Consider the following 27,481-nt stretch of genomic DNA (forward strand, 5'->3'; position numbering starts at 1 on the left):
ATCCGTTTATTTAAGGTCGGTGTGTATGTACTGCTTAAGAAGTCTTTCTCTCCCATCAGATGATGAAGGTACTCTTTATTTTCTTCTAGAAGCTTTTTGTTTTGCTTTCCACATTTAGGTCAGGACAGAGTCTCCCTTGAACTGATTTTTGTATTGCTGTGAAGAAGAGTCACGTTTCTTTTTTCTGCCCGCGTGGACAGCCCGTTGTCTCAGCACATTTTGTTGCAAAGACTGCCCTTTCCTCAGTGTGCTACTGTGGCGATGCGTAGATCAAGGGACAGTGCATATGTGTGGGTCTGTTTCTGGACTCTTCTAGTCTCCTAACCTACGTGTCTCTCCTGCACCGGGACCACACCATCTTAACCACTGTAGCTTTAGCATAAGTCTTGGTACCCGGCAAACAAAATCCTACCCCGTTCTTCAAGTGTGTCAGGGATACCCTTGGCCCTTAGCCCTCTCCATTGCCTTTTCCCGGAACACCTTTGGGAATCGAACTGGAATTGCATTGATTCTCTAGATCAGTGCGTGTAGAATACCTTGGCATTCCATGGACAAGATCTGTCCTTCCATCTGTTCTCGTCTTGCATGTTTATAATGTTCCATGTTTCATCTTATATCATAAGCAGGAATCTGGAGGGGTTTGGCAGAATGGATTAAGAATGTGGACTATAGGGGCGCCTGGGTGGCGCAGTCGTTAAGCGCCTGCCTTTGGCTCAGAGCGTGATCCCAGCGTTCTGGGATCAAGCCCCACATCAGGCTCCTCCGCTAAGAGCCTGCTTCTTCCTCTCCCACTCCCCCTGCTTGTGTTCCCTCTCTCGCTGACTGTCTCTCTCTCTGTCAAATAAATAAATAAAATCTTAAAAAAAAAAAAAAAAAGAATGTGGACTATAGACTCAGAAACCACCAGGGTTCAAATCCCAGCTCTGCCACTTACTAATTCCATAGCTTTAGTGAATGGCTTATCTTCTGTGCCTCAGTTTCCCCCTCTGTAAAATGGGAATGATAACCAGAGTTATCTTATAGGGTTATTTTAAAGGATTAATATAGTTAATATAGAGAGCAATGCCTGATGCATAGAAATCTCTGGAAATAGTATTAGTTTATTTTCGAGTATGTAATATATTCACAGGATTCAAAATAAAAATGTATTTTTAAAAAGATGCATAGTAAAAAATTCTTACCACCTTTGTTCCCTTTGTGCCTGTACCCACCCTTGCCCAACTAGTTACAGTTTCTCGTATCTTCTTCCAGAGTTTCTTTATTCAAATACAAATAATCTTTTTGTTTTTCCAACAAAGGAGCTCAATATACATGTAGTTCTGTATTTGCTTTTGTCATTTAACCACATATCCTGGAAACCTTTCCATATCAGTATACAGAGGGCTCCTTCCTTCCTTGTTTAACCATTGCCTGGAATCCATCTATTTACCTCGCCCCTTTATGATGGACATTTAGATTGTTTCCAGTCTTTTCCCCATTGAGGACAATGCCACAGTCAGCCCAGGGAGTATCTTTGTCCAGTCATCATTTTGCACACGTGCATCTGTATACAGATATATGATTCCAGTGTTTATATTAGATTGAATATCTAAAATTGCTTTCAGGGGCGCCTGGGTGGCTCAGTCAGTTAAGTGTTTGGCTTCGGCTCAGGTCATGATCCAGGGTCCTGCTCAGCAGCAAGTCTGCTTCTCCCTCTACCCTTCCCCCCTCCTGGTGATCTCTCTCTCTCAAATAAATAAATACAATCTGTAAAAAATTGCTTTTTTTGTAGGTCAAAGATAAGTGGATGTTGCCAACAGTACTAATCTTTCCTCAATCATTCAGTCATTAACAAAATTTCATCGAGCACCTATTCTGTGCTGAGCCTGGGCACGCAGCAGTAGATATGACCGGCCCGGGACAGAGTGAGGGCAGGGGAGGGACCGGCAGTGAAAAGCAATATTGTTCGCTGTTTGATTCCACTTCTTGATGTCTGTAAGTCACGTTGCGGTAAAGAAACACATTTGTCCATGGAGCTTTATGGTACTTTTTTTCAAAAGACTTTTTTAAATCTATTATTTATTTGGGAGAGAGAGACAGAGAGACAGAGAGAGTGAGAGAGCATAAGCAAGGGGAGCAGTAGAGGGGGAGAGAAGCAGGCTCCCCGAAGCAGGGAGCCCAACGTGGGGCTCGATCCCAGGACCCTGGGAACAGGACCTGAGCTGAAGGCCAGCACTTAATTGACCGAGCCACCCAGGCGCCCTTATCGTACTTTTAAAATATCCCGTTGAGATAGATTCTAGAAGGGAAATGACCTAAATGCGCCATCTTAGCCAAAACAAGAAAGCAGTGTTCTCTAGATCTGCTTGTACTGAACCCCACTCAGTTCAACATCTGAAATCCCCTTAATGAGAACTTTTCTTTTTGAAAGTTACGAATCGTTTTAATTTTTTTTTTTTGAATAGGTGATAGAGTCACATGGTTCAAATTCAAAAGGTACAAAGAGGTCTACAGTGAAGCACCTCCCTTCCACCCCCAGCCTCCCAGTCCCAGACCCAGGCCACCCCTTTATCCCTCTCCCGTGTGTCTTTACAGAGGCGGCCTCAGCCCATCTCAACATATGTGTGTCACAGATGCGAATGGCCTCCCACTGCCCTTGGTGACCTGGGTTCTTGTGTCCCCCACTGCCTCTCGCTTCAGTCCCAGGCAGGAAGTTTGTCCCCCAAATCCTGTCTTCTCTAGTAGCCATCTCCATGTTCAGTGAAGTTTCTAAGATTTTTTTTTGTGGGGGGAGGGAAATGTCAGCTGCTCTTTCACTATGTGTGATTATTTTTGTAATTATGATTATGATAAGTCTAGAATTTTGTCTGGTCCAAGTAGATGCTCAGTAAATACTCATTGGATAAATGAATGGATGCTAATAACCTCATTGAATGTTTGCTGTATTCTGGGCACTATCCTGAACTCTTTACAGCAATCCCATAAGGTAGTAAAGCTTATGTTTCCCATCTTAGGTATAGGGAAACTGAGGCAGAGAGAGCTTTAGTCACTTGTCAAGGTCACCAAGTGAGATTCTAATCCAGGCTGTCTGGTTCCCCAAGCCCATGCTTAAACCACTAGTCAACACAAAACGTAACTGCACACAGCACTATGGAAAGAATTTGTATTATCGTCTGTGAGCTGGGTCCTGATGGCAGTGGACCATCCGAGCCTGGGACTGGTGTGGGGGGAGGTTGTCAGCAGGGCCAGCAGGCTGAGTCAGGTTCGGCAGAGTTCAAGGGGCTGGCTGGGATAGGGAAAGGGGCTGGGACCTATGAGCCAGAGGAAGTTACAGAGGGAGGGTGGAAGAACTTGGCCCGGGTTCCCAAGAGGCTGTGGGTGCCCAAGGCTCTCAAAAGCACAGATTGGCCAGGGCCAAAGGCCAGGCATTGGGAAGCTGGGAGCCAGCAGTCAGAGCTTCTCAGAAATGGGGTCTGGGAGCAGGCCTGGTAGAGTGGGAGCGGCCAGCAGAGGGCTCAGCACAGAAGCAGGTGCCTCCTCCGGGCTCCACCAGGGCCCAGGAGGAGCTTAGTCTGAGCAGGTGGAAGCCCTAGGGGTCAGAGAAGGACCCAGCAGGCAGCCTGGAAGGCAGGGCCGGGAGCTTGGCAATGCCTGACACACACCAAGCGATAGAGGTCTGCAGTACACACAGGTGTGGAAAGTTTGAAGGCCTTTGACCTGCTAGACCCCTTGATGTGGGCTGTGACGTGCGAACTCAGACAGCCTGACCCGTTCTCAGCACTTCCGGGGTCCGGAAAACCTGCTTAAGCTGACTTCCCCTCTGAGAGGCTGTGGGCAGGGGCCCTCAGAGCCTCATCCCAGCTTCCCTGGGGCCAACCCGCCAAGGGTCAGGGGTCTCAAGCTGCACCCTGTGTCCCCCCTCGTCATGGAAGGCCTTTTGGTTTCTGTGTGGAGAGAAAGCCAGGGAACTTTCACACAACACGCTTTTCCAGATACTGTCCTTGGAGCCCCAAGTGTCAGCGGGAACACATCAGAGCCTCCTGTAATTATTTAGCCTGTGAAACTGGGCTGGAGGCCTTTGCTACGTGTTTGCACATTCTGTGCGTGAGACATTCTGAATCTGAAACTGGCTTCTCTCCCATCCCCACATGACGGCCATGGTCAGCCTGGAGCTGTGCTTTGGGTCCCGGGTGCACCAAGGGCTGTGCTGGAGGTGGAAGTCAGGCAGCAGCTGTGGCTCGGCTTCCACACGTCGAGGAAAAAGCATCTGGCAGAAAGGAAGCCACAGAGAAGCTGGGCTGTCCTCCTGCTTTTTCTCAGGCTGTCTGCTGGGGCAGAGCCAGCCCGGCTAGGAAGAGAAGCCTTCCAGTGGCATCTAGCCAAGGGTCAGTTGAGTCCAGAATTACGGAATTCATCGAGCTGGAAGGAACCTCATCCCTGGTCTGATCCATGTCAGTAAATGCACAGCCCAGCTGCTGCCTGTCTCCAGTACAGAGCCCGTGGCAGACATCACAGGAGATCCCAGCATTGTTTCTCTGCTGAGCCTCCAGCCTACCGGTCTAGGCAGCTGCTGCCGGTCAACTGGCTTCGTGTGGACATCCAACCCCCTTGCCATCCCAGATCTAGTTCAGCCTGCTCATTGGACCGAAGGGGCCGCTGAGCCTAGAGAGGGGAAGTGAGTTACCCAAGGTCACACAGTGAACAACAGAAGGAGAACATGGTCTCCTGAGTGTGAGCTCAGTGCCACTTCTTCCTATCATACCTGTTCTCCTGATGAATACAGCATTTGTCCTGTCACTCCTCATCTCATAAACATGTTATCTCCCTTCATTTCCACAATGTGATCCCAGCCTCAGAACACAAAAAAATTTCCCACCATTTCCCCAGAGTGTTGCGTAGGGAGCTGGAGAAAAGCGGATGCCGTCTCGGGTCACGTTAATAGAGTAGGACATCTAGATTGTGGAAAGTGACGGTGATGCTGCTTTCTTTGCTGCTCAGGACACACCTGGGGAATCATCTCCCTGTTTGAGACTCTACATTTCAAAAATAGAAAGACAGAGGAGACGCAGCATGCTCAGAAGGATGAAAAACAGTGTGATGAGGGGGTTCCGAACCACTCTGTAATTTAAAGTCAATTCATTTTCAACAAGGGTGCCATGAAAATTCAACAGAATAATCTTTTAACAAATGGTGCTGAGACAACAGGATATCTAAATGTAAAAAAAAAAAAAAAAAAAAAGGAGGTTAGACCCCTACCTCCTGCAAACACAAAAATTAATTCAAAAAGGAACCAAGACCTAAGTGTAAGAGGTGAAACTATAAAACTCTTAGAAGACAAACTCATGATCCTGCATTAGATCATGGTTTCTTAGATATGAAACCAAAGGTACGAGCAACAAAAGAGAAAACAGATAAATTGGACTTTGCCAAAATTAAAAACTTTCATGTTTCCAAGGACACCTTCATCTTTTCACCAAGAAAATGAAAGGTGGTCACAGAATGGAAGAAAATATTTGCAAATCATAGATCTTATAAGGGACTTATCAAGCATATATAAAGAACTTACAGCTCAATAATAAAAAGACAAATGATGTATTTCTAAAACAAGCAAAGGATCTGAAGATGTATTTTTCTAAATATATAGAAAGAGTCAATAATTTAAAGATGCTCAACATAATTATGTATCAGGGAAAATGCAGATCAAAACCACAATGAGATACCACTTCATACCCATCCTTGGCTATAAAATAAAGACAGTCAATAACAAGTGTCGATGAGCGTGTGGAGAGATGGGGACCCTCGTAGGCTGCCAGTGGGAATGTCAACTGGTGTAGCCATTTTGAAAAACAGCCTGGCAGTTCTTCAAGGTGCTAAATACAAGTGGCCCTATGGCCTGGCAATTCCTCTCCTAGATGTTCCAGAGATTGAAAACAATGTCCATACAAAAACTTGCACATGAGAATTAGCACTACTCATGATGGCCAAAAAATGGAAACAACCCAAATGTCCATCAGCTGGTGGATAAGTAAAATGTGGCGTGCCCATGTGATGGGATATTATGTGCCAAGAAAAAAAATGAAGTACCGATAACACCCTTCGAGCTGTGATAATATGGCTGGACCTTAAAAATTATGCCAAGTCAGGGGGAAAAAAAAGGCAAATGAGAAAACAGACTCTTAACTGTAGAGAGCAAACAGAAGGTTACCAGTGGGGAGCTAGGTGGGGAATGGGTGAGACAGGCGATGGGGATTGGGAGTGTGCTTACCTTGATGCGCACTGAGTGACCTATGGAGAGTTGCTGAATCGCTCTGTTGTACACCTGAAACTAATATAACACGGTGTGTTAACTACCCCGGAAATAAAAAAAATATACATGCCAAGTGAAAGAAACCAAACCTAAAAGACCACCTATGGTCTGATTCCATCTGTGAAATATCCAGAAGGCAAATCTATAAAGACAGAAAGCAAATTAGTGTTTGCCACCAGCTGGGGTATTGGGAGGAAATATTGACTGCATTGTGGGTACGGGATTCCTTTTGGGGTGATGAAAGTGTCCTAAAATTGTACTGATAGCAGCATAATTCTCTGATTATACTAAAAACCATTGAATTGTATACATTAAAATGTTATCAAAAAACAAATCCCTCCCTGTGCAAATTCACGGAGACAGTGTGTGTGATACACCCGGCTCAGTGCCCACCAGTGGAGGGAAGCAGCTGATGTTACCTCGCGGCCTCGTGCAGGAGTGGGGCCGTTCATCCCAGGGAGGAGAAGACCTGGGGGAGGGGCTGTGCCAGCCCCCTTCCTACAGCCAAAGGGCTCTATGGGGACGGGGTGAGCTGTCCCCAAGGCCCTGCGCGGTATAGAGAAAGCAACAAGAGAGAAGATTTCTGAGGAACACATTTCATCTCAATAGAAATTGAGAATTGCTTCTCATGTGGGATGCCCAGTGAGGTCGTGAGCGCCCTGTCATTGGAGGTCTTCAAACCCATCCAGCAGTTCTGTCCTGGGGATGCTACAGAGAGAACTCCAGTGTTAGGGGATCGTTGGAGGTAGAGGCAGTGGCGTGGAGGCTCACAAAGGCCTCTGGGTAGCTATTGAGGAACTTAGCGAGAGGCTTGTTACCCGCAATGGTGGCACTATTGACACCGCGGAAATCGCTCACTGCATATCTGGACGACTCTGGCACTGTCCCCAAACGCCCCGTCCCCTCGAGGAGCGACCACCTGTTAGGTGTCAGCTGTGGCTGGAGTCTTTCCTGGCGCTGCCCCGTGGGATCCTCACACAGCTGTTAGGTAGGTGGCCTCGTCTCCCTGTTTACAGAGGGGGGCCCTGAGGCTCAGAGGGCCGAGTGGCTTGGCTTTGCTTATCGCACTCGGGCCTCCAGAATATCATTCCTGCTGGCATCAGCTGCTGCTCCTGGCCTCAGTCCTGTGGCTGCCAGAGAAATGCCCCAGTGACCTCTGGCTTCTTCTCTAGTGACCTTGTGGCAGCTCTCAGAAGATTTCCTCAGAAGTCCCCTGGGGCCTGATTCTTGGGACGAACTGGTAGCCGCCCCGGCTAGGCTTAATCTTCATTGCCTTTCAGCACGGGCCCTCAGCCTCCAGAACTGACTTTAAAACACCAAAAAATAAATAAATAAAATAAAGCTGGAGTGTCCTGTATAAATTGCTCTGGCAGAGGAATAGGCTTAGGTATCTGGAGAGTTCCCACCCTGTATCCTCTCAGCTTGTGACAGGTGCCGGGATCTTGGGGGAAGGCGTGTGGGAGTTTTGTGTGTTTTTTAATTAAATATTTCAAGCACATAGAAATCTAGGGGAAAACATAACAACGCCCTGAGTACCCATAGTTGAGTTTTGTTAAATTCTATCATTTTGCCATATTGCTTCAGATCTCCTAAGAATAAATCAGTGGTTACAGAGCGGGCTGAAGCCTCCTTCACCCCCTCCCTAATCCCATTGCCTCCCTCTCCCCTCGGCAGTAATCTTCACCCTGAAGCTGGGGCGTGTGCGTCCACACACAGCACACGCAACTGTCACGTGTGTTTTTACACCTAATTGTTTCCGTTCCTTCAGTAATTTGCTTATTTCACTCCACATCAGGTTTGTAGGATTTTTAAAACTCTTTCTTCTAATGTAATTTCAGACTCCCCGAAAATTTACAAGATGAGTACAGCAAATTCCTGTATGTGCGCTCTTCACCCACAGTCACCAATTATGAACATTTTGTCACATCTGCTCTCTCTCTCTCCTTTTTTTCCTGAACCTTCTGAGAGCAAGTCGCAGACACTGTGCCTCTTTACCCCCATATATCTTAGTGGGCGTTTCCCAAATACAAGGACGTTCTCTTACGCATCTCAGCAGAGGGACCCAAATCGGGGAAGAACAGTTGGAGATTGAACCGTGTAGCCTTGGTGCCTGCCTTTTAGCAGCTGTGTGATAGTCCCGGGTGGGTGGGATCACAACCTGCGGACCCGTTCTCTTACGGATGGCCGTGCGTCGTTCCCATTTTCTGATCGCTGCCAAGGCTACTGTACCGCCATCATCATTGTCTCCTTGTGCCCGTGTGTGTCCTGGGAGGGGCTGCGGGGCCTAGGCTACAGCATCCCCGTCCCTCTTGGATTTTGACAGTCATTTTCAGAACAGGTGCACCTGTCTTCATTCTCGGCGGTGCTTTACCCTCTCGGTGCTCCGGTGGCTTTTAGAGGGCTGAGCCCTGGCTTCTCGCTTATCTCAGGCCATCTCTCGCACTGCTGTCATAGCAACCGGTGTCCCTGGGAGAAACAGGGCGTGGCCGCATACGTGGTTACCCCCCGCGAGAATAAAGACCTATTTGAAGTGCTACCATGTGCTGCTTGATGCACGTTAAGCATGTGCAGGTGTTACCAGCTCCGTTGCACAGATAAGAAAACTGAGGCCCGTAGAGGTTCAGTACCTTGGGTCACTTGACCAGGGCATGGCAGGGGCTGGGACAGAGACTGAATGAGTCCTAGTTCTTCACCCCTGTGCTGTGCAGAGTGTGTGAACTGTCCGCTGACCCTCGAATGGTGAGTTTGTAGGGAGAGGGCACAGGTGAGAGGTTGACGTCCCTTCCTGTCTGTGCAGGAGTGATTTCCCCGAGGAGCAGTCGGCATGGAGGAGGAGGAAAAGGATGGGGTGTTGGGGGCAGCCATGAGCAATTGTCCTGTCTCACCCTGCGAGTGTTGAGGCATGGCTGGTTCTCGGGGCCACCAGAGTCACAGACAGGGAAACTCCCCTCCAGGACCTCCAGACAATCCTGTTCCAGCTGGAGAAATAGGGACTACTTCAAAAGGGAGGACGAGGTTTCGGACTTCAGAAGGTTAGGGTGGGTGCCGGAACCCTTTTGGCAATTCAATTACGGCTTTTAGAGGTTAACTCTTAATGACTCCCATGGTAATCATCGCGCACGGAGTGCCCTCTTCTTGCCATGTGCCTGCCCGCCTCTTCTTTGCTCTCAAGAGAATCCTCTCAGCTGGTGGTACTTGCTCCCTATTTTACAGAAGAGGAAGCTGGAGGTCATAGTGGTTGGAATAAGGCATCCAAGCCCCACCCACAAGTCTGCAAAACTGGGATACGAGCCGGGCATGGGAGACCCCCTAAGCCAACAGCTCTCCATCTGTCTGCGTTAGCTTATGTGACAAACAGGGTTATCTTCCCACATTATTTAAGATGGGTTTTAATCATATAATTATGCTTAATCAGTATAAAAAATTGAGACAAATCCCCCGAACTTCTCAGAAATAACTGCCTTTAAGGATGTCTTACGTAGCTTTCTGGAAGTTATTTTTCTGTGTGTTTGTATATGTGTCTGTGTATGTAGATATTCCAAATGCTATTACAGACATTATTGGACACTCCTACTTTGCCGTGTACTACAGGGATACAGATACACGGGGAAATTTTAAAATTTCTTCAAGAGCTCAAATAGGGTAGTGGTTTGAAGCACAAGCTCTGAAGCCAAATTGCCTGGGGTTTGAATCCCAGCTCTGCCACTTACTGGCTGTGTGACCTTGGGTGAGCTCTAACCTCTCTGTGCCTCCGTGTCCTCATCTTTACATGGGACTATTAGATGTCAGGTATTCATTTCCCAGGACTGTGGCGGTTCACCTAAACTTCGCAGCTTGAAACAACAGACATTTATCCTCTCGCCATTCTGGAGGCCGGAAGTCCAACATCAAGGTGTGAGCAGAGATGGTTCGTCTGTAGGCTCTGAGGGAAAATCCGTTCCACGTCTCTCTCCTAGCTTCTAGTGGTGGCCGTCGGCCCTTGGTGCTCCTCGGCTCCAGATGTTCTAATCTAGTCTCTTCCTCTGTCGTTGCGTGGCCTTCCAGCATCTTTCCATGACTTTCCCTCTGCTTATAAGGACACCTCCCACTGGATTTAGGGTCCATCTTCAATCCAGGATGAGCTCATCTCTAACTTAATTACATTCACAATGGTCCTTTTTTCAAACAAGGTCCCATTTTTAGGTACCAGGGGTTAAAATTTGGGCAGACCGTTTTGGGGGACACAGTGCAACCCAGGCCTATAGATGTGAGGTCAGCCAAGTTAAGGGACTGTGTGGAGTACTTAGAATGGATCCACACATGGTCGTGCTGTGGGCTCCTTGTACATCAAACAGGTAGGCTGCTGCCCTGCATTCCCAGGGCCCCTTCCCTGCTAGCTCCCCATGTCACCCGTGTGCCCATGCACCTAGTACAGAGTGTCCAAGGACAGCTGGCCCTGAGTAGAGCTCTCCTCCCCACCAGCGAGCTGAGGGAAACTGGCTGTGAACAATTTCTTTTTCCTGTGGAGTTGCTCTAAAATTTCTGAGGCTTGTTACTTTTTGCTAACGGTCCCGTTCATTACCCAAGGTTCCCGTGGCTGCCTTTGCAGGGCCTTCAGCTGCAGTTTGGCTGCAGAGGGGGAGGACATGGGTGTCCGGGTCACCTGCTCTGCCAGCAGATACCAGTTAGAGAAGGAGCAGCTGAGGCTGGGGGAGCTTTGGGCCTTGCTCTGAGTCACGGGAGTACGAGAGCCCTTGAAGGGACAAAGTGACAAGGGCACTTGCTCTGACCAAGCCAAAGAAGGGCCATGGGGCCAGACCCTCTGATCCCTGAATCCTTGCTGACATTGGGCCTTGGGTCACTTGAGCTGTCTGGGCACCCACTTGTGACTGCAAAATGCCCATGCCGATGATGGAGCTTGGGGCTGGGCTGTTGGGTGCAAGCAGAAAGGTAGAGGTAGAAATACCCAGAACTGACACCGTGTCGGGTCTTGTTTCCCTGCTGTGATTACTGGTATGAGAACAGCCTGGCCACATCAGCTCAAACTGCTGGGGACTGTCGCTGAACCCACACAGCACTTGAACTTGCGGATTACCTCTGGGGCCAGATGTTGTCTTGGGTACAAGCCAAGTGCAACATGCGGACATCTACCCTCTCACGCTAATCAAATGCACTAAGTCCTAAAATCAAGGCTGCAAAGTGAAAGAATTGTAGTGAGAAGAATCCCAACTGGAGGGGTGGAATGATGGAAGAACAATAGTTAACATTTACTGAGTTGTGCGAAGCACTCTACCCACCTCTATCTTGCTGATTTTTACAATAACTCTGTTAGGTAAGGGTTATTATTACCTTTTTACAGACATTAAAACTGAAGCCTAGAGAAGTAGCATAACTGGCCAGAGGTCACACAGTCTAGATTCAAACCCAGGGCTTCTAGTCCAGCAGACAGGCTTCTTCTGGATGAATCTTAAGGGATGGGGAAAACTTTATCCCCAGCAGTGTACTATAAAAGTTTCTAAATATGCAGAAGAGTCAAAAGAATTTTTCAGGGAACACCCACCTACCCCTCCAACTTACCCTTAATGTTTTTGTATATTTACTTTATTACGTATCTATCTAAACCTCTATCTTTCCATGAATCCATCTTACTTTTTTAACGCATTTCAAAGACAGTTTCGGGCACCCCCGAATATGTTAGCATACGTATCATTAACTAGAGTTTGGTACTTATTGTTCTTTTATATTGTTTTGGTGTAAAATTTCCAAATGATAAAATGTAAATACACATGGGGTGCCTGGGTGGCTCAGTCGTTAAGCATCTGCCTTCAGCTCAGGGCGTGGTCCCGGCGTTCTGGGATCGAGCCCCACATCAGGCTCCTCTGCTATGAGCCTGCTTCTTCCTCTCCTACTCCCCCTGCTTGTGTTCCCTCTCTCACTGGCTGTCTCTCTCTGTCAAATAAGTAAAATCTTGAAAAAAAAATGTAAATACACATACTTCAGTGTACCACTAGAACTTCGTACAAATGGGCTCATACGGTCCGTGTTTTTGTGCGTCTGGCTGCTTCCAGCACGTTTTTGAGGCTCATGCACGTGGTTGTACAGATCAGCGCTTCCTCTTCTGTTGGGTGATGTATGGCTGTCTGCTGTTCTTTCTCCACTGATGGACACCTGCACCAGTTTCAGGCTGTCATGAGTAAAGCTGCTGTGATACTATGTGGACATTCGCTCTCATTTCTCTTGGGAGATAGATACCCAGGAGTGGGATGGCAGGGCCACACGACAGGTGTATGTTTAGGTTTATAAGAAAACGGCCTTTTTCCAAAGTGGTCGTACCAGTTTACATTCTCTCCAGTAATGCGGGGGGTTCTGGTTCCTTCCCACCTGTGATGTTGTCAGTCATTTCAATTTTAGCCATCCCAGCGGTCGTGTCGTGATGTCTCCTTGTGGCTTTAATTTGCATTCCTTAATGACTAATGATGTCGAGTAGTCTTTCACCTGCTTATTGACTGTTCGGATGTCTTCTTGAAGGTATTTTCTCCCCGCCTGTGGTTTGAGTATTCCTTTTCTTCATGAGGTGTTTTGGTGGGTGCACGTTTAATTTCGTATGTTCAGTTTATCCATCTTTCCTTTTGTGGTTCTTGCCTTCTGGTCCAACTTTTGCCTGCGCATTGGAGAAAATGTTGGGAGGAGGTAGCAGGGAACCCGAAGGAATCACAGATGGACAGAGCGGGAGCACCGGGTGGGGAAGTGCAGGTTTTGCTGAGGTGATGGAGGGCAGCCCTTAGTCGGGAAGTTAAGGTGGGAGGATGTGCTCAGAAAGGGAAGGCCTACAATATTAGAAGACTGGATTGGATCCTTTACACAGTGGGAGCCATTGAAGGTTTTAGAGCAGGAAGGAATGTGATCACAGGGGAGAGATGGCATGGTTCGCATGACACGGGAGCCTGCACAGAGTTTCTCCTTGGTCACCCTGTCCTCAGGTTGCAGGTGGGACTTGCAGGAAGCTGGGGGCAGGGAGCGGCTGCTTCTCTGTGGACCTTTGAAGATTCTCTGTGGGCCCAGAAGCCCAGGGAAGGTATTTATATACATGGATTTAGAGTCAGCTCTGCTGGTATTTCCAGTATACTTATGGGGAACCCCACACTGCCCCTCTGGCCTCCCCTTGCCCCCATGCCCCCAACCCCCTAGCCCCGGCACCTGCCAGCCCCCAGGCTTCCTCGAGGTTTCTCTGGGTCAGCTAGCTCAAAGGCCTTTGCTCTTTCCCAAATATCTGTATCCTTGTTCCAGCTCAGCACGGCCTGACACACTCTAGGTCACTCATTCACCTTGTCTGTCATCTGGCTTCTCTCCTAGAGATGAAGTTTATTGTTTTTGTTTGGTTTTGTTTTGTTGTTACTCTTGTTCTCTACTCTAACCTGGTCCCTAGAGCAACATCTGGAGCTTGCAGGCCCTCAGAAAATATTCATAGTACAAGTGAGTGGGAGACCGACCCCCTCCTTTCTCCCAGAGCCTGTTTGTTTGATCATGGCTTTGCTTCTAATGAGATGATGAGGACTTTTGTCCCCAAAGCCCAGGCCACGCCTAGGGCCACCCAGTAAATGGAGGAATCTTCCGGCCCACCCCCTGCCCATTGCACAGATGAGAAAACAGACTCAGAGGGAAGGGACTCACCAAGACCTAAGCCTAGTTGGTGGCAGAGGGGAAATGGGAGCGCTCACTCCGAGCTGCCCTGAGAGCCCAATCTGCCTCTGGGGGAGGCCCCCGGCCAAGTGAGGAGATTTAAAGATGATCAGGAATCTTTTGGTGCCAGAAGATAGTTTTGTGTTTCCAAGGAGGGGTTAGAGGAAACTAACAGGCCCCAGGGTGCTTCTTCTCTGGGTAATTCTGGCCTCCACCCTTTTCACTTCTTTCCCAAAGGAGATGCTATGACCATACTTCAGGGCCTGGGAAGAGGTTACATCAGTATCAGCTGGGCTGCCCTGGACTTGAACTCCAAATGAGGCCCATTGAGCCCCAGTTCCATAGCCTGTGGACATCCACGGGGCTGCCCTACTGCCCCTCCCAGCCCCGCGGTGTCTACAGCTGCCTCGGACATTCCTGTTGTCCTGGTGACCGGGCACACTTTTCTATGTGGACCCAGAGGGGAACTACACAAGTATCCTTGCTCACATAGCATCTGTGAGCGGGAAGGCTTCTCGGAGGGTTTGGGAGTGGGGGTGTCAGGAGGGAATTTTAGCCAGGACCCCACCCTTCCCTTTAAGAAATACTGTTCCCTCCTCAGGACTTTTGGGTCTTGAGCCCTCTGACCCCCTCTCCCCCACCACCTGGTTCCACTCTTCTGTGCCTTTAACGGGGCTCATCCTGGCCTCGTCCCTCCCCAGGGCACCTCCTTACAGCACCGCTAGCCAAGGACACAGGCAAAAGGGAGGCACCAGCCGCATCTTCCTACCTTTATAATTAACCCCCTCTGTCTGATGAAGGTTTTCACCCCTGCAGATACCCTGAGACTTAGTTCCTCGGAATCAAAACTGACCTGCCAGTGTGTATAAGGGGTCGGTGGAGCGAGCATTTGGGGGAGGGTCCAAGATCTCTTAAACGGCGCCTCTATTTGGGTTTTGCTCTTTCTCAGGCCTGTGACTGTCCTCCTTCCCCTTCCCTGACCTGTTACATCCCAACCCTGGGGGGACAGAGAGTATTGACTGGGAGGAGACAAGAGGGAGCCTTCGGGAATATCTGTATCAGCACAATAGAAATATAATGCAAGCCACAAATTTTAAATTTTCTAGGAGCCACATGAAAAAAGTAAAAAGAAATAAGTAAAATTAATTTTAATAATGTTTTATTTAACCCAATATACTCAATCTGCTATCATCATTTCAACACATAATCAATGTAAAATATTATTAATGAGCTATTTTACAGTCTTTTTTTTTTTTTTTCATATCAAGACTTCAAATCCTGCATGTATTTTACACTCACAGCAGGTCTCAGTTCCGTCAACCCACTTTTAAGAGCTCAATACCCTCATGTGGCTAGTGGCTACACTCTTGGACAGCCTATATGGGGGTGGTAGTTACGTGGGTAGAGACATATATAAAAATCTCTCTAGATGTATACTAACAACGTGTACATTTCACCGTGTGTAAATTACACTTCGTTTTAAAAGTTGGGTAACAATCCTCTTCAGAGCTCTGCTCAAATGCCCCCTGTTTCCCTGAAGCCAAAGTGGGTTGGAATTAGCTACTTCTGCCGCATGGTGCTCCCATTATATTTATCCCAATCTTCTGCTTCAGCTGGTTGCTCCTGTGTAGATCCAACCCACTTTATTATAGGCACCCTAAGGTGAGGGTCACGGTTTATTTTTTTTAATCGCCCAGAGGACTGCTGGCCTCGTAGATGCTAAATGAAGGAGCACTGTTGAATTGAATCTGCGTGTGTTACACACTGCTCTCTGGGCTGGCCGCAGGAGGGGCTGATCATTTGGTTCTGTTCTCAGTCCTATTCCAGATGTTGGCAAAGGAGAGGGAGAGGAGGAGGAGGAGGAAGATGGCATGGGGCCTTGTTCGCCGGTCACTCCGAAGAACTGCCTACCCCGGCGGGGCATCAGCGTTCTGGAGAAGCTCATTAAGACATGCCCTGTGTGGCTGCAGCTGGGCCTGGGCCGGGCCGAGGCAGCCAGGATCCTGCTGCAGGAGGCGGCTGGGGTGAGTCGGGTTCTCTTCACCTTGCGGCCGGTGGTGGGCAGGCATAGCTACAAGGAGCCGCCCGGGCTCCCACCTAAGCAGCTTTCCTCTGTGCAGCTGCCCGTATCTGCTTTCCTTTCTTGGGTTGGTCAGCTTTTCGACTGGGGTGTTTTTTCCAGAACTCAGGAGTGAGAGACTGGCGGGACATCTGGTTCTGGCTTTGGAAACCAGGTGTCCCCCTTGGAGAACAGGGGACTGTGGCTGGTGTGGGCTGTCTGGGCACTGGGGCACCTGAGAAGCAGGGCTGACACTTGGAGAAGTCAGCCAGGCATCTGGGACCAGAGGGGATCAGAGCTGGAGACACCTGAGAAATCATATTACACCCCCTGAGTGGATGTATGAAAACAAGGGGCTGTGTGATGGAGGCAAAACTTTTCTGGAGCCAGCCTCCATTTCTCACTTTGAAATGGGTTCATTAGTGAAGGTACGCTGGTCCGGGTAGTATGAGCGTCACAGGGGAAGAAAGATAGGTAGATAGTGAAATGTGAGTCAGAACCCATCAAATGCCACCCACCCCACGCATTTTCTCTTACATGCCACTTCCTTTTAAAAAAACATTTAATTTGTTTAATTATAAAAGTGATAAACATGTGTAGTCACTGTAAAAAAAAAATCAAGCCGGACAGAAGTTAAGAGTCTTCTCAAAGTTTTTGCCACCTGTTCTCTTTCCCCTAACCTACTTCCCAGAAGTCTTTTTTCAGTTTTGTTTGTTATTGAAGTGAAATTCGCATCATAGAAAACGAGCGGTTTTCAAGCACGCCATTTAGTCTGTTCACAGTGCTGTCTAAGCAGCACCTGTCTGCTTCCAAAACATTTCGTCGCCCCGACATAAAGCCCCGCGTCCGTTAAAGCAGCCGGGCGCTGGGCCTCCTTCCCTTGGACCCGGCAATCATCCGTCCGCTGCAGAAACCATGTTTGCTCGAACTGCATGGTCTGTCTCTGCAGAAGCCCTCCCCGCCCTGGTGACAGTGGTCAGGGTCCACCAAGCACTGTGTCCCAGGCCCTCCCCAAATGTGTGCCCGTGAATCAGCACCGTGTGTGCTCCCAGCAGCCCTCTGACATGGGCACTGCAATCAGGCCCATTTTACAGAAGAGTAACTGAGACGCAAAGAAGCTGAGTGACCTCCCCCAGCTGACTCAGCGAGTGAGTGCCCGAGCTGGAATTTGAACCCAGACAGTCTGGCCGCTCCGGGGCTATGTCGTACCTGCACGTGCAAAGGGAATTCTCCGTTTCAGCTGCTGGGCACTTCTGCTGGGCTCACTTTCAGTGCCGATATCGTGCTGTGCGCGGTGCGTCCGGAGAAGAGTGCAAGCTCCCGCACACATGGGGCTCAGTTGGTTAGTGGATTCCTTCACCTTGGACTAGATAAAAATCCATCAAGTAAGCGGTTGTACCTGAAAATTGGAATTCCTGGAACTTATGGGACTTCCAAGAAAGTTCCAACCTCCCCTTGCCACAGAGGCCCCTACCACAGGGAGTAGGGACCATAGAGGCCAGGCAACCCAGCAGAATTCTGCCAAGACCCGGGGTGGGGGGGGAGGGGGGGCGGGTCTCCTCTGGGTATAGTGGCAGGTGCCCTGCGGGCCAGGCCAGCCCCACTACAGCACCAGGGGCAGCCCGGGATTCTGCAGATCCTTCTGGAGGGGTGAGCAGGGAGGGGGCTCTGGGGGCAGGCAGGCTGACTATCGTCCTCAAGAAAACAAGCTCTTTTGTTTCGTCCCTCACCACCAAAAGGTTTTCTATTTTGAGCTGACTGGGGGCTTCGGAGCAGATGATGAAACTGTGGAAAATAAAATAGGGATTCATGCCAGTGAGTGTCCCAGTCAACGTCCCCAACGTGTCCAGTCAGCCAGCGAATTACCCACTTCCCTCTTAGGTGCTGGCTTCCCACCCTTCCTGGGGGGATGCGGCTCAAAAAGAGGTCCACGTGCAAGGTTTGGATGTGGAGGGATGGCCATTTCCTGGGGCTTTCTTGGTCACTGGGGAGGTGTGTCCTGGGCATGGGTATAGATGCGGGTGGATAAGACAGTGAGGACCCGTCCTAGGAAAGTCAAGTGCATCTTCAGGGCAAGCTGGGCCGGGCCTAAGTCCCGACTGCTCTGCGCCAGGGTTCAGCCCTGTCTTCAGAAAGTGTCAAATCAAAGTAACAAGAGTGGTTCTACGTGAAGAATGCTTCTTGACGCTGGGCCCTGTAGTGGCTTTAATGCCAAGTCCTGTGTGATGTCATCTCATTGAATCCTTGTGATAATCCTGGGAGGCCTCTGAATCTGCTCTTATTCCCAACTTACAGATAAGGAAACTGAGGCTAAGTGGAGCTCCCTAGTTTGGGCTTCTCCAGAAGCAGACCCCGAGACAAGGATCTGAGTTCAAGTGGTTTGTTTGGGAGGTGAGCCTAGGAAGCCAGCAGGGGAAATAAGACAGGGAGGCAGCTAATGACAGGTATGTGATCTTGCACGTTACCGCGGGCTGCAAGGGGAGCTGGATCCTGCTGCGGCATTCTGGGAACCAGTGTGAACACACATCTCGAGGCCATCCCACCCAGGACACTAGAAAGCTGTTCCTGTCCACTGACTCCTGAGAGCCATGAGTTCAAGGCCATGGGGTGTGAGGATTCGTGTTCCAGTACCTCTTCTCTGCCCTGAGAATGAGATCTGACTGTGTTCAGAGATGCCGAGCTCTGGGGTGATGCGGGTGGACTTCCTGGAGGAGGCAGTGCTGAGCTGGGTCCTGCAGGATGGATGGGCCGGACAGGGATGGGGGAGCAGAGAGGGTCTGTTGGAGAGTGGGTGGGTGCTGGCACAGCATAGGCTGAGCCCCAGAAGTGGGCAGAAGCTGGGCTGGGGGACATGGGGATGGAAGGCAGCATGACTGGGGGCACTGGCACCAACCGGAGTGGCGAGGGAGCAGAGTCACATTGCATCTGTGTGGCTCGTGACACCGGCCTCTCAGGCCTAGGTGCACAGCAGGTCTGGCTCTGATCGTTCCTGAGAACAAATGAGGGATGGCAGGGAGGGTGGGGCTGCATCTGGGGAGCAGACAAAGCTGGCTCCCTACCATCTGGGAGCTGAGTATGGCAAATAGAAAGCTTCTCCAAGGCTGGGTCCTAACATGACACCCGCATCGGATCCCAGGAGTGAGAGCACAGCTATGATTAAGATGGAAGGTGACTGCCCTTCTAAGGGGGTCAGCCAGGCCCGCACACTGCTCCGCTCAGCGCCCCCCTGAGGCCTCAGGGGCTGGGCCAGCCCTGAGGACAGCCCTGAGCGGATGCGCCTTCTCTGACTTCCCTGCCCCCTCCCTCTCTGCCTTTACCCCGACTGGTCCCATCTGTATTTTCAAGCAGAAGCAGAGCCCAAAGTTCGTGCTCTGATAGGAACGGTTGGCCGACTTTTACCCAGAGTGGTTCTTTGCACAATCTTATCTGTCCCCACAGCGAGTTCTGTCAGGTGGTCGGTGTGATTCTCGTTTCCTGCTGAGGAAGCACAGGCGCAGAGAGGTTCCCTCACTTGCCTGAAGCCACACAACTCGGGAGAGGTGTGACCTTCAGGGAGGCCCTTTGCTGGGTAATGTCATCCCACACAATGGTCTGAAACTCAGCCCATGCAATGCTTTCCTCATTTTTAAAGCCGCAGACAGGGCACCTGGGTGGCTCAGTCGGTCAAGTGTCTGCCTTTGGCTCTCAGATCATGATCCCAGGGTCCTGGGATCGAGCCCTGCATCAGGCTCCCTGTTCAGCAGGGAGTCTGCTTCTCCCTCGTGCCTCCCCCTGCTCTTGCGTTCTCTCTCTCCCAAATAAATAAATAAAATCTTTTTTTAAAAAGCACTTTAAAAAATGGGGGGGAAAAAAAGCTGCAGACATCACAGGTGGCCCCCAGCCTGTGAGAGCTCAAAGGGTCTTCAGAGATTGCCTGGACCACCTCCCCACCATGAGGAGGGTGCTTCCTCCTGTCCAGAGGTGAATCGTCAGAAGACCAGGTATCTGGGGCGCCTGGGTGGCACAGCGGTTAAGCGTCTGCCTTCGGCTTAGGGCGTGATCCCGGCGTTGTGGGATCGAGCCCCACATCAGGCTCCTCCACTATGAGCCTGCTTCTTCCTCTCCCACTCCCCCTGCTTGTGTTCCCTCTCTCGCTGGCTGTCTCTGTCTCTGTCGAATAAATAAATAAAAAATCTTAAAAAAAAAAAAAAAAGACCAGGTATCTGGCTTCTTTGCCCCCCCCAATATCTCTGCGACCTTGACCGTGTTCCCCCCGCTCCACCCCTCCGCATCTCCCCACCCTGCAGCCTGCTTCTCTGATAAGGTATTGGGAACATACTGGCCCATTTTTGATTTGTGTGTATCTAGAAACATGCAATGAAAAAGCCACCTTTATTCATTCTGCACCCAACGGTGTTTTTGGGGTTTTTTTTTTTTTTAAGTTCAATTTTAGAAATGTTAGATTTACAGAAAAGTTGCAAAGACAGTATAAGGAGTTCCCAAATCCTCCTCACCCAGTTTCTGCTGCTGTTAACATCTAACACTGGTAGGATGCATTTGTCACAATTAATGAAGCAGGTTTGATACGGGCATACAAACTAAAGCCCCTGGCTTTTACCGAATGTCCTTTCTCAGCTACAGCACCCCATGCAGGAGCCACCTGACATGCAGTCATCGTGGTTCCTCAGGCACCTCTCAGCTGTGACGGTTTCTCAGACCGTCTCTGCTTTTTGATGGCCTTGACAGGTTGAGGAATATAAGTATCTTAGGTGTTTTGTAGGGGGTCCCTCCGTTGGGATTTATCTGGTAGTTAGATTAGGGTTATGAGTTTGGGGGTGGAAGACCACAGAAGAAAAGTGCCTTTCCCATCATATCCTGTCAGAGGTACGTACTATCAACATGACTGTTGCGTTGACCTGGATCACCTGGCCCAGGTGTTGTCAGCTTTCCCCTCTGTAAAGTGGACGTATCGCCGCTTTTATGCTGCTGTCTTTGGAAGGAAGTCACTATGCACAGCCCACCCTCAGGGAGTGGGGAGTCCTTGACTATCTACATAAAGTATTTCGAGTTCTTCTGCACAAGAGTTGTGTCTCTTCTCCACTCGTGTATTTATTCCATCATTTACTCGTAGCAATATGGACTCGTGGAGATGGCCTTTCTGCTTTGGGTCATAATCCAGTGCCACTTTCATGATTCCGTTGCTCGGATTGCTGCAGCTTTGGCCATCAGGAGCTCCCTTAGTTGCTGCCCGTGTCCCGTTGACATACGGCCATCTTTGTCGTGTATGTGTGTGTTGGGTTTTTGGAATGCTTCCTTACTTCCTGACACCACACGCTCCAGGATTGTCTTGTATATTTCTTGCCGCAGTCCTAGAATCAGCCATTTCTCCAAGGAGCCCCGGTTCCTTTTATTAGAGAATCATATTAGAAAGCGAGATCCGGCTGTTAGGTGTTGTTTTTTGCTACTGGAGTGCCATGGCTTGGAGGACAAAAGATAGCTTTTAATGAAAGAAATCTCTCATAAGATGGCTTTTTGTGGTGGGGGGGGTGAGCTCAAGAGTTGGAGTAGGCCGGTATGGTGATATGGACCAGCCCTGTAGGTGCTTCAAGGCACCCTCCCCAGGTGTGAGCCCAAGAAGTGCCAATTCCATTCAAGGTTAGTTTGGCAAAAGCCTCAGTGTAGCCCCTGTCTTGCCCCTTCTGGGTGCTGGGGCTGGGAGAGAAGGCATGGCTCCCGCAAGTCTGCTGTGCCTTCAGCACCATCTCTCATCTTTCCAACAGCCCTGCAGAACAGGGGGCAGGCTTCCTATTTTATTAGTGGGGAACCTCAACCCTGATGGTAAGGAGCCTGCCCCGTGTAATGCGGCTGCTAAATGCTGAAGTGTGATTTGAACCCACCAACCGACTGCCTTCAAAGGCTTGAAACATGTCTCGGCCTCATTCCCAGAAAGGTTGGTTTGGTTTTTTGTTTTATGGGTTTTTTTTTTGTTTTTTGGTGTTGGGTTTTTTTTGTTTTTGTTTTTTTTGTTTTGTTTTGTTTTTTTTCGGTTTGTAGTAGGGCTCAGGCACGAGCATGTTTTAAAAGCTCCCTAGGTGATTGAGAAACTCCACTCTGTGCCATGCTACCACTTCATTAGAAGTAATGGGAAAGGTGGGCCACAGGTGTCTAGAGTGGGTTCTGGCCACTGACCCACTGGACCACTGGCCTCTGGAGGCCCAGCAGCTCCGGAGCTTCGGGCCTCTGGGAAGAGCCAGCCACTTCTGTGACTGCTCTGATGGGCATGATTGGAAAGTTTCCCCCAAGCAGCTGGAAAATAGTCCTAAAATAACCAAAGTAGAAAAGCAGACGGCTCTGGATTGTCCAGGCCAAAAATGGATAGTAGAAGTAAAATCATTATGGTGTGTTGGGCTTTGGGTTTTTATATATTTATTTGGAGAGGAGGAGGGGCATGCAGAGGCTGCATAATTCTCTCCCTAAGCATACTCTGTCCCAGCTGTTACGGAAATCAGTTGGTCTTTCCAAAAATCCACCCTGGCTCAGGGTAGACAGGGCGAGGCTCGTACAGCCTGCTGTTCCAACCTTGTAGACTGCAGTCACTTCCCCGGGAAACTCAATGCCCGCCTCTCGGGCTCTGGGAAAGACCCCAGGGTGCTGATCTGGGAGAGTATCTTCTAGAAGAAAGGAGTCCTGGGACCCTTCAGCCCCCTGCCCTCACTAGAGTGGAAAAGCCGGCTCAGAGAGGGGAGGTGACTTGCCAAAGGATACAAAAAACCAGGGTCAGAACTAGAAGGGACACCAAGTGTCCTGCCTGGCAGCCCTGCACTCTGACCACTACCCCATGGTTGTTTGGGGGGCAGGGACGGGAGAATCCTAGCTCTTTAAAGAAAACTGAACCCCCATAGTGGGCATGCCTCAGTCAGTTTGTACGATTGGGGGAAGAGGGTTCTTCTGCTTTTTAAGAGTTCCTAATGCAGGGCACTGGGGAAGCTGACAAAAGGGTGGGAGGGAATAGAAGGAGTGGGCTGACTCAGATGTCGGCTCAACGAGGCACCAGTCTGTGTTTGTCCCACAGAGGGGAGAGGCTGAATGAGGACTCTGGGGCACAGCAAGGTTTGTTGGGGGCCTGGTTAATCCGGAAAACTTTTAGGAGCAGTGGGGGAGGGAAGCGGAATGACTGAACTGCAGGGGGACGAAAAAGGCCCCCGTGGCTGCACTTGTCACCTCCTGCTCCCTCACTCCCCACCTTGACCTATCCCTTCACGCTGCCTGAAGTCTGGAGCTGCTAAGGAGGGTGTTGGTCCTTGTCCTGGGTGCCTGGTGTCTCACCATGCTTCCTTTCCAACTCATGGAGCCATCCATGAACCATTGAGGATAAGAATGCTACCTTCTTGCAGGAGGGGGTTCTGTGCCATTTGTTCCCAGGACTCCAGGCAGGTAGAGGGGCACTGGGGAAGGGAGGCACCATATACCGAGGCTTATTATGTAGCAGGCATTCTACTGAAGGCCCCTGTGCAGTTCTAACAATCATTCCAGGCACTGGGGCAGCGGGGAAGTAACAACAAACCCAGCCTATGGTAGCTTCAGCCATAAAGCCACTATTGTTCATCTAATGAGAAATCTGGAGGTTGGGGTCCAGGGTTAGTTTAGCAGCCCAGTGATGTCCTTAGAACCCAGGGTCTTTTCACCTTTCTGTTCCCCATCTTAAGTGTTGGCTTTTTGTCCTCCGATTTGTCACTTCATGGTGACAAAATGGCAGCTGCAGCTCCAGCTGTCTCAGCCATTCAAAAGCAGTAGGTCACAGGCAAAGGCCTTCTTCTCCTAGCCTCAGTCTTTTTGTCAGGGAACGAATATTTTTTAGATGTGTTTTTGGTCACCCCTAACTGCAAGGGAGGCTGGGAGAGGGAGTGAATGGCAAAAAGGAGCAGAGTAGCCATGATTGGCTTTGACCGAATCCTCCTGAGGCAGGATACATTGCACCCAGATCGGAACTGGGCTCAGTTGGCAAGAAAGGGAAAAGACTAGTTCTTGGGGAGCTGATAGCGACTGTCCCTGGCAGAAACTGTTATGAGCCCATTTTCCAGAGGAAGCAGCAGCCCCAGAGAGACCACACAGCTCTGAGTAGCCAAGCTAAGGACTGAACTCAGAGCATCGGGCTCCAGAGCCTGCGGGCCGAAGTCGTCCATGGAAGGGCCCCCAAGGCCCACTGCTCTGAGTGTTCCCCTTTTCTTCTCCTTCTGCTGCTCCTCCCCCCATACTTTTCCTGTCTGTACAATGGGTAAAATACGCCAAGCCCCAGGGAGGGAGTTGCTGCAAAGTATCTGAACTCCCTAGCCTGATGCCTGCATAGAACACATGCTCAGTTGACACTCTGGGTTGGTTGGGTTGGAGGACGTGACCTGTGGTGGTCCACAGCCGTGGCCTGAGGGTCACCGGCCTTGCGTTCTTGTCCTGGTTTTGCCACTAACAACTGACGTGACCTCAGGAGCTCTTTTTCATCTCTCGGTCTTGGTTCCTCTGGCTGGAGAGTGGGGAGCTGGCCACATCACTGGCTTTCAAACTCCCACCTCTCCGAGCTTTGGGCTCCATCCGCAGCACCTCCTAGAAGGAAGAGAGGAGGGGGTACCCAAAGGATGGGGCTCGTGTCCATACCTCCCGATGTCTCTATCATGGGTGACGGTTGCATAACGAAGCACTTCAAACTTCAGTGGCTTCAAATAGTCACCATTTGATTTGCTCACGATTCTGTGGGTTAGCAGTCTGGGCTGGGTTCTGCTGAGCAGTGCTACTGCTGGTCTCACCTGGGGTCAGCCATGCAGCCACAGTCAGCCGGCAGCTCGGCCGGGGCTGGCTGGCCTGAGGTGGGCTCACTCACGTGATTGGCCCTTGGTGCTGGCTGCTGGCTGAGCCACGTGACTCCCTGCAGACTCGCTCTGGGGTCCTCACGTGACAGCTCTGGTCCCAGAGGGTGAGCATGGAAGCGGACTTGCCTCTTACAGCCTAGGCTCAGAACCCCACCGTGCCCCATCGGCTGCGTTCTTTTGGTCAAAGCAAGTCGCAAGGCTCACCCCTTCCAGCTGTGGGAAGATTTGATGTGAGAAGCGGCAAAGAATTTGTGGCCATTTTTAATCTACCACATGGGAGGACGGTCTGTGAGTCCCTTCTTCCTGTCTCTCCCTTTGGAAAAAGATACATAATAATCATCTTACTAATAATATTTATCAAATGAGATTATGCATATCAAAATCTTAGCCTGTGGTTTAGTGCTCAGTAAACGAGAACAGTCTACTTTAATAATAAAGATTGTAAGTACTTTTTATTAAGTGCACATTGGGTGTCGGGCGTTTGATGTCCATGGTCAGCAATTCTCACAGCAACCCTGAGAGATGGATATTATCATCCTCACGCTCAGATCAAGAAACTGAGACCCAGAGAACTAAAGGCGGCTTGTCCGTGGGCCCACAGCTAGTGTGTAGCGGAGCTGGGATTGGGGTCCCGCTGCATCTCTCCAAAGCTAGCTGCAGGGGGTAGAAAGAGAAGCAAAGGGGGCCTGAAGAGTTTGCACACAGAACCCCCGAGGATGTTGGAGCAGGAGCCCTGGGTGGCCCATGCAGCCCTTCGGCCTCCTGCACACTCACTCGCGACCACCGTCGTGGACAGATCCTCCCTAGAGGATAAGCCAAGGCCACCCCGTGAGGGTGGGAGCGAGGGGTGTACAGACAGCTCACACAGACGGTCTCCCCCTGGCACTGACTTTGGCTGGACCCTGTCCAGGTGGAGCATAGGAGATTGCCCATGACCTAGAAAGCCTTGCAGGGGTCACTATGCGTTATTCCTCACTTTGCTGCACAGTGACACTGCGTCTGGGGTGTTGTCTGTGGATCTTTCCCAAAAGGGACCCTGTGACTAGCTGAGCAGCTAAACCTCCCGAAAGGGGAACACAGAACAGACTCTCTTGTTCTAAAGGACAGTGGCCCAGGCAGACCCTTGTCAGTGTCCCCCTCCCTCATGGCCTTCTAGGCAGGAAGGGTCAGAGGTGTCCTCCAGCTTCCCTCTCCGTCCTGCCCCCGCTAGCTCACAGCCTCTCCCCCACCCCATCTTCCCCCAGGACCTTATCTTGGCTTTTCAGATAAGAGCCCCAGGACTTGGCCATGGTAGAAGGAAGTGCTGCGTGAGGCTTTGTGGCCGTGCAGAAAGGGTGGGAGTTGGGCATTCAGAATTGGGGACCAGTCAGAATCCAACCTGGGGGACTTTCCACCCCTGTCCACACCCCTACCCCCCAATGAGTAGATGACACAGACATGATAGCAATAAAGAAGCGAGGTGCTCCCGGTGACACCTGGGTCTGCGCCCTGCTTCTGCGCTTCCCATCGGCGTGACCCTGGGTTTGTCCGGCCTCTCTGTGCCCTGAGTCTTCCCCCGTCAAAGACGGATAGTAGGTACCTACCTCACGGGGCTGCGGTGGGGAGTGAGTGAGGCCAAACGTAGGGAAGGAGCGTGGCACAGAGCACAGGTGTCAGCCGCTGTTCCCGCCTCGGGCTCCTTACCATGGCTGAACCGCTCTCCCAAGGAGATCCCTCCTGGGTTTTTATCACAATCAACACCAGTGGCAGACTGATCCCCAGTTCGCCATGGAGCCTGAGACTGGGAAACTGAAAAACAAAAGCCAGCTGTGGGGGGCGGGGGGCAAACGTGAGAATTAATCCTCAGGGAGCATCTGTGGAGACCCGATTATCCCACTGGGTGCTTTTCTGTGTCGTTCTCCCCATTGACAGATCAGGACCCTGAGGCTCAGTGAAGCCACAGAATTACCCAGGGCCACAGAGCTTACAATCAGCTGCTCAGGGCCCTCTGGGAGCCCAAGAAAAATACAGATTGTGACAGACTGACTCTCCTCCCAGCTGGAGAAGTTCCTGTCCGTGGGCTCCTATCTTCTGTCTTTCTCTCAGTGGCACGCGAGGGCGGAGCACAGGGCCGATGTGTCAGCAGAGTGAAGACATCTAGAAATAAGTACGTGCTGGGTATGAAGGAGCCAATTAGCTTGCAGGGCAGTGTCAGGGAGGTCCCCGGGTGAGGCCAGCAACCATGCTTGGTCATCGCAGTCAACCTAGGAGAGATCAGTGCGGGTCAAAATCGTCAAGGAAGAAGGCCGGGCCAGTAGAGTAAGAAAGAAATCTATGTTGGACTGTGGCCCTGGCCCTTTGTAGGTCTCTCTGTTTTTCTCACTCTCTGACAAAGAGTCCATCCTTCTCATAGGTATCCTTCTTATCTTCTATTCTCTTCTATTTTATTTTGAAAAAATAAAAATAGTTGGTGGCATTTGCACTCGTGGGTCCCGACCCACAGTTTGAAAAACACAGGCCCTCCTTCCTCTGCCATTCCTGACCCTCTAGGTTGGAGAGAGGCAGCTCTGCTACATACGTGGCCTCTGAGTGAGGGACCTACGTGGGCAGGTGTCCCCACACACAGGCACCACATGTGTAAAGGGTCTGCTTTCCCTG

At 50.3% G+C, this 27,481-nt stretch overlaps 1 protein-coding gene across 2 annotated transcripts in view; it reads left to right on the forward strand.

Annotated features, from left to right (window-relative positions):
* The window catches only part of RIN3 (Ras and Rab interactor 3), a 114,491-nt gene that overhangs the window by 20,882 nt on the left and 66,128 nt on the right, over positions 1 to 27,481 (forward strand). For both annotated transcript variants that reach the window (XM_087856193.1, XM_087856192.1), the window contains exon 2: positions 15,762 to 15,969. In XM_087856193.1, the coding sequence (XP_087712319.1) occupies positions 15,762 to 15,969 (208 nt within the window). The remainder of the gene's footprint in view (positions 1 to 15,761; positions 15,970 to 27,481) is intronic.

Source organism: Ursus americanus, chromosome 26, assembly GCF_024610735.1.
Source record: "Ursus americanus isolate L20-20 chromosome 26, mUrsAme1.1.p, whole genome shotgun sequence".
Classification (NCBI taxonomy): domain Eukaryota; kingdom Metazoa; phylum Chordata; class Mammalia; order Carnivora; family Ursidae; genus Ursus; species Ursus americanus.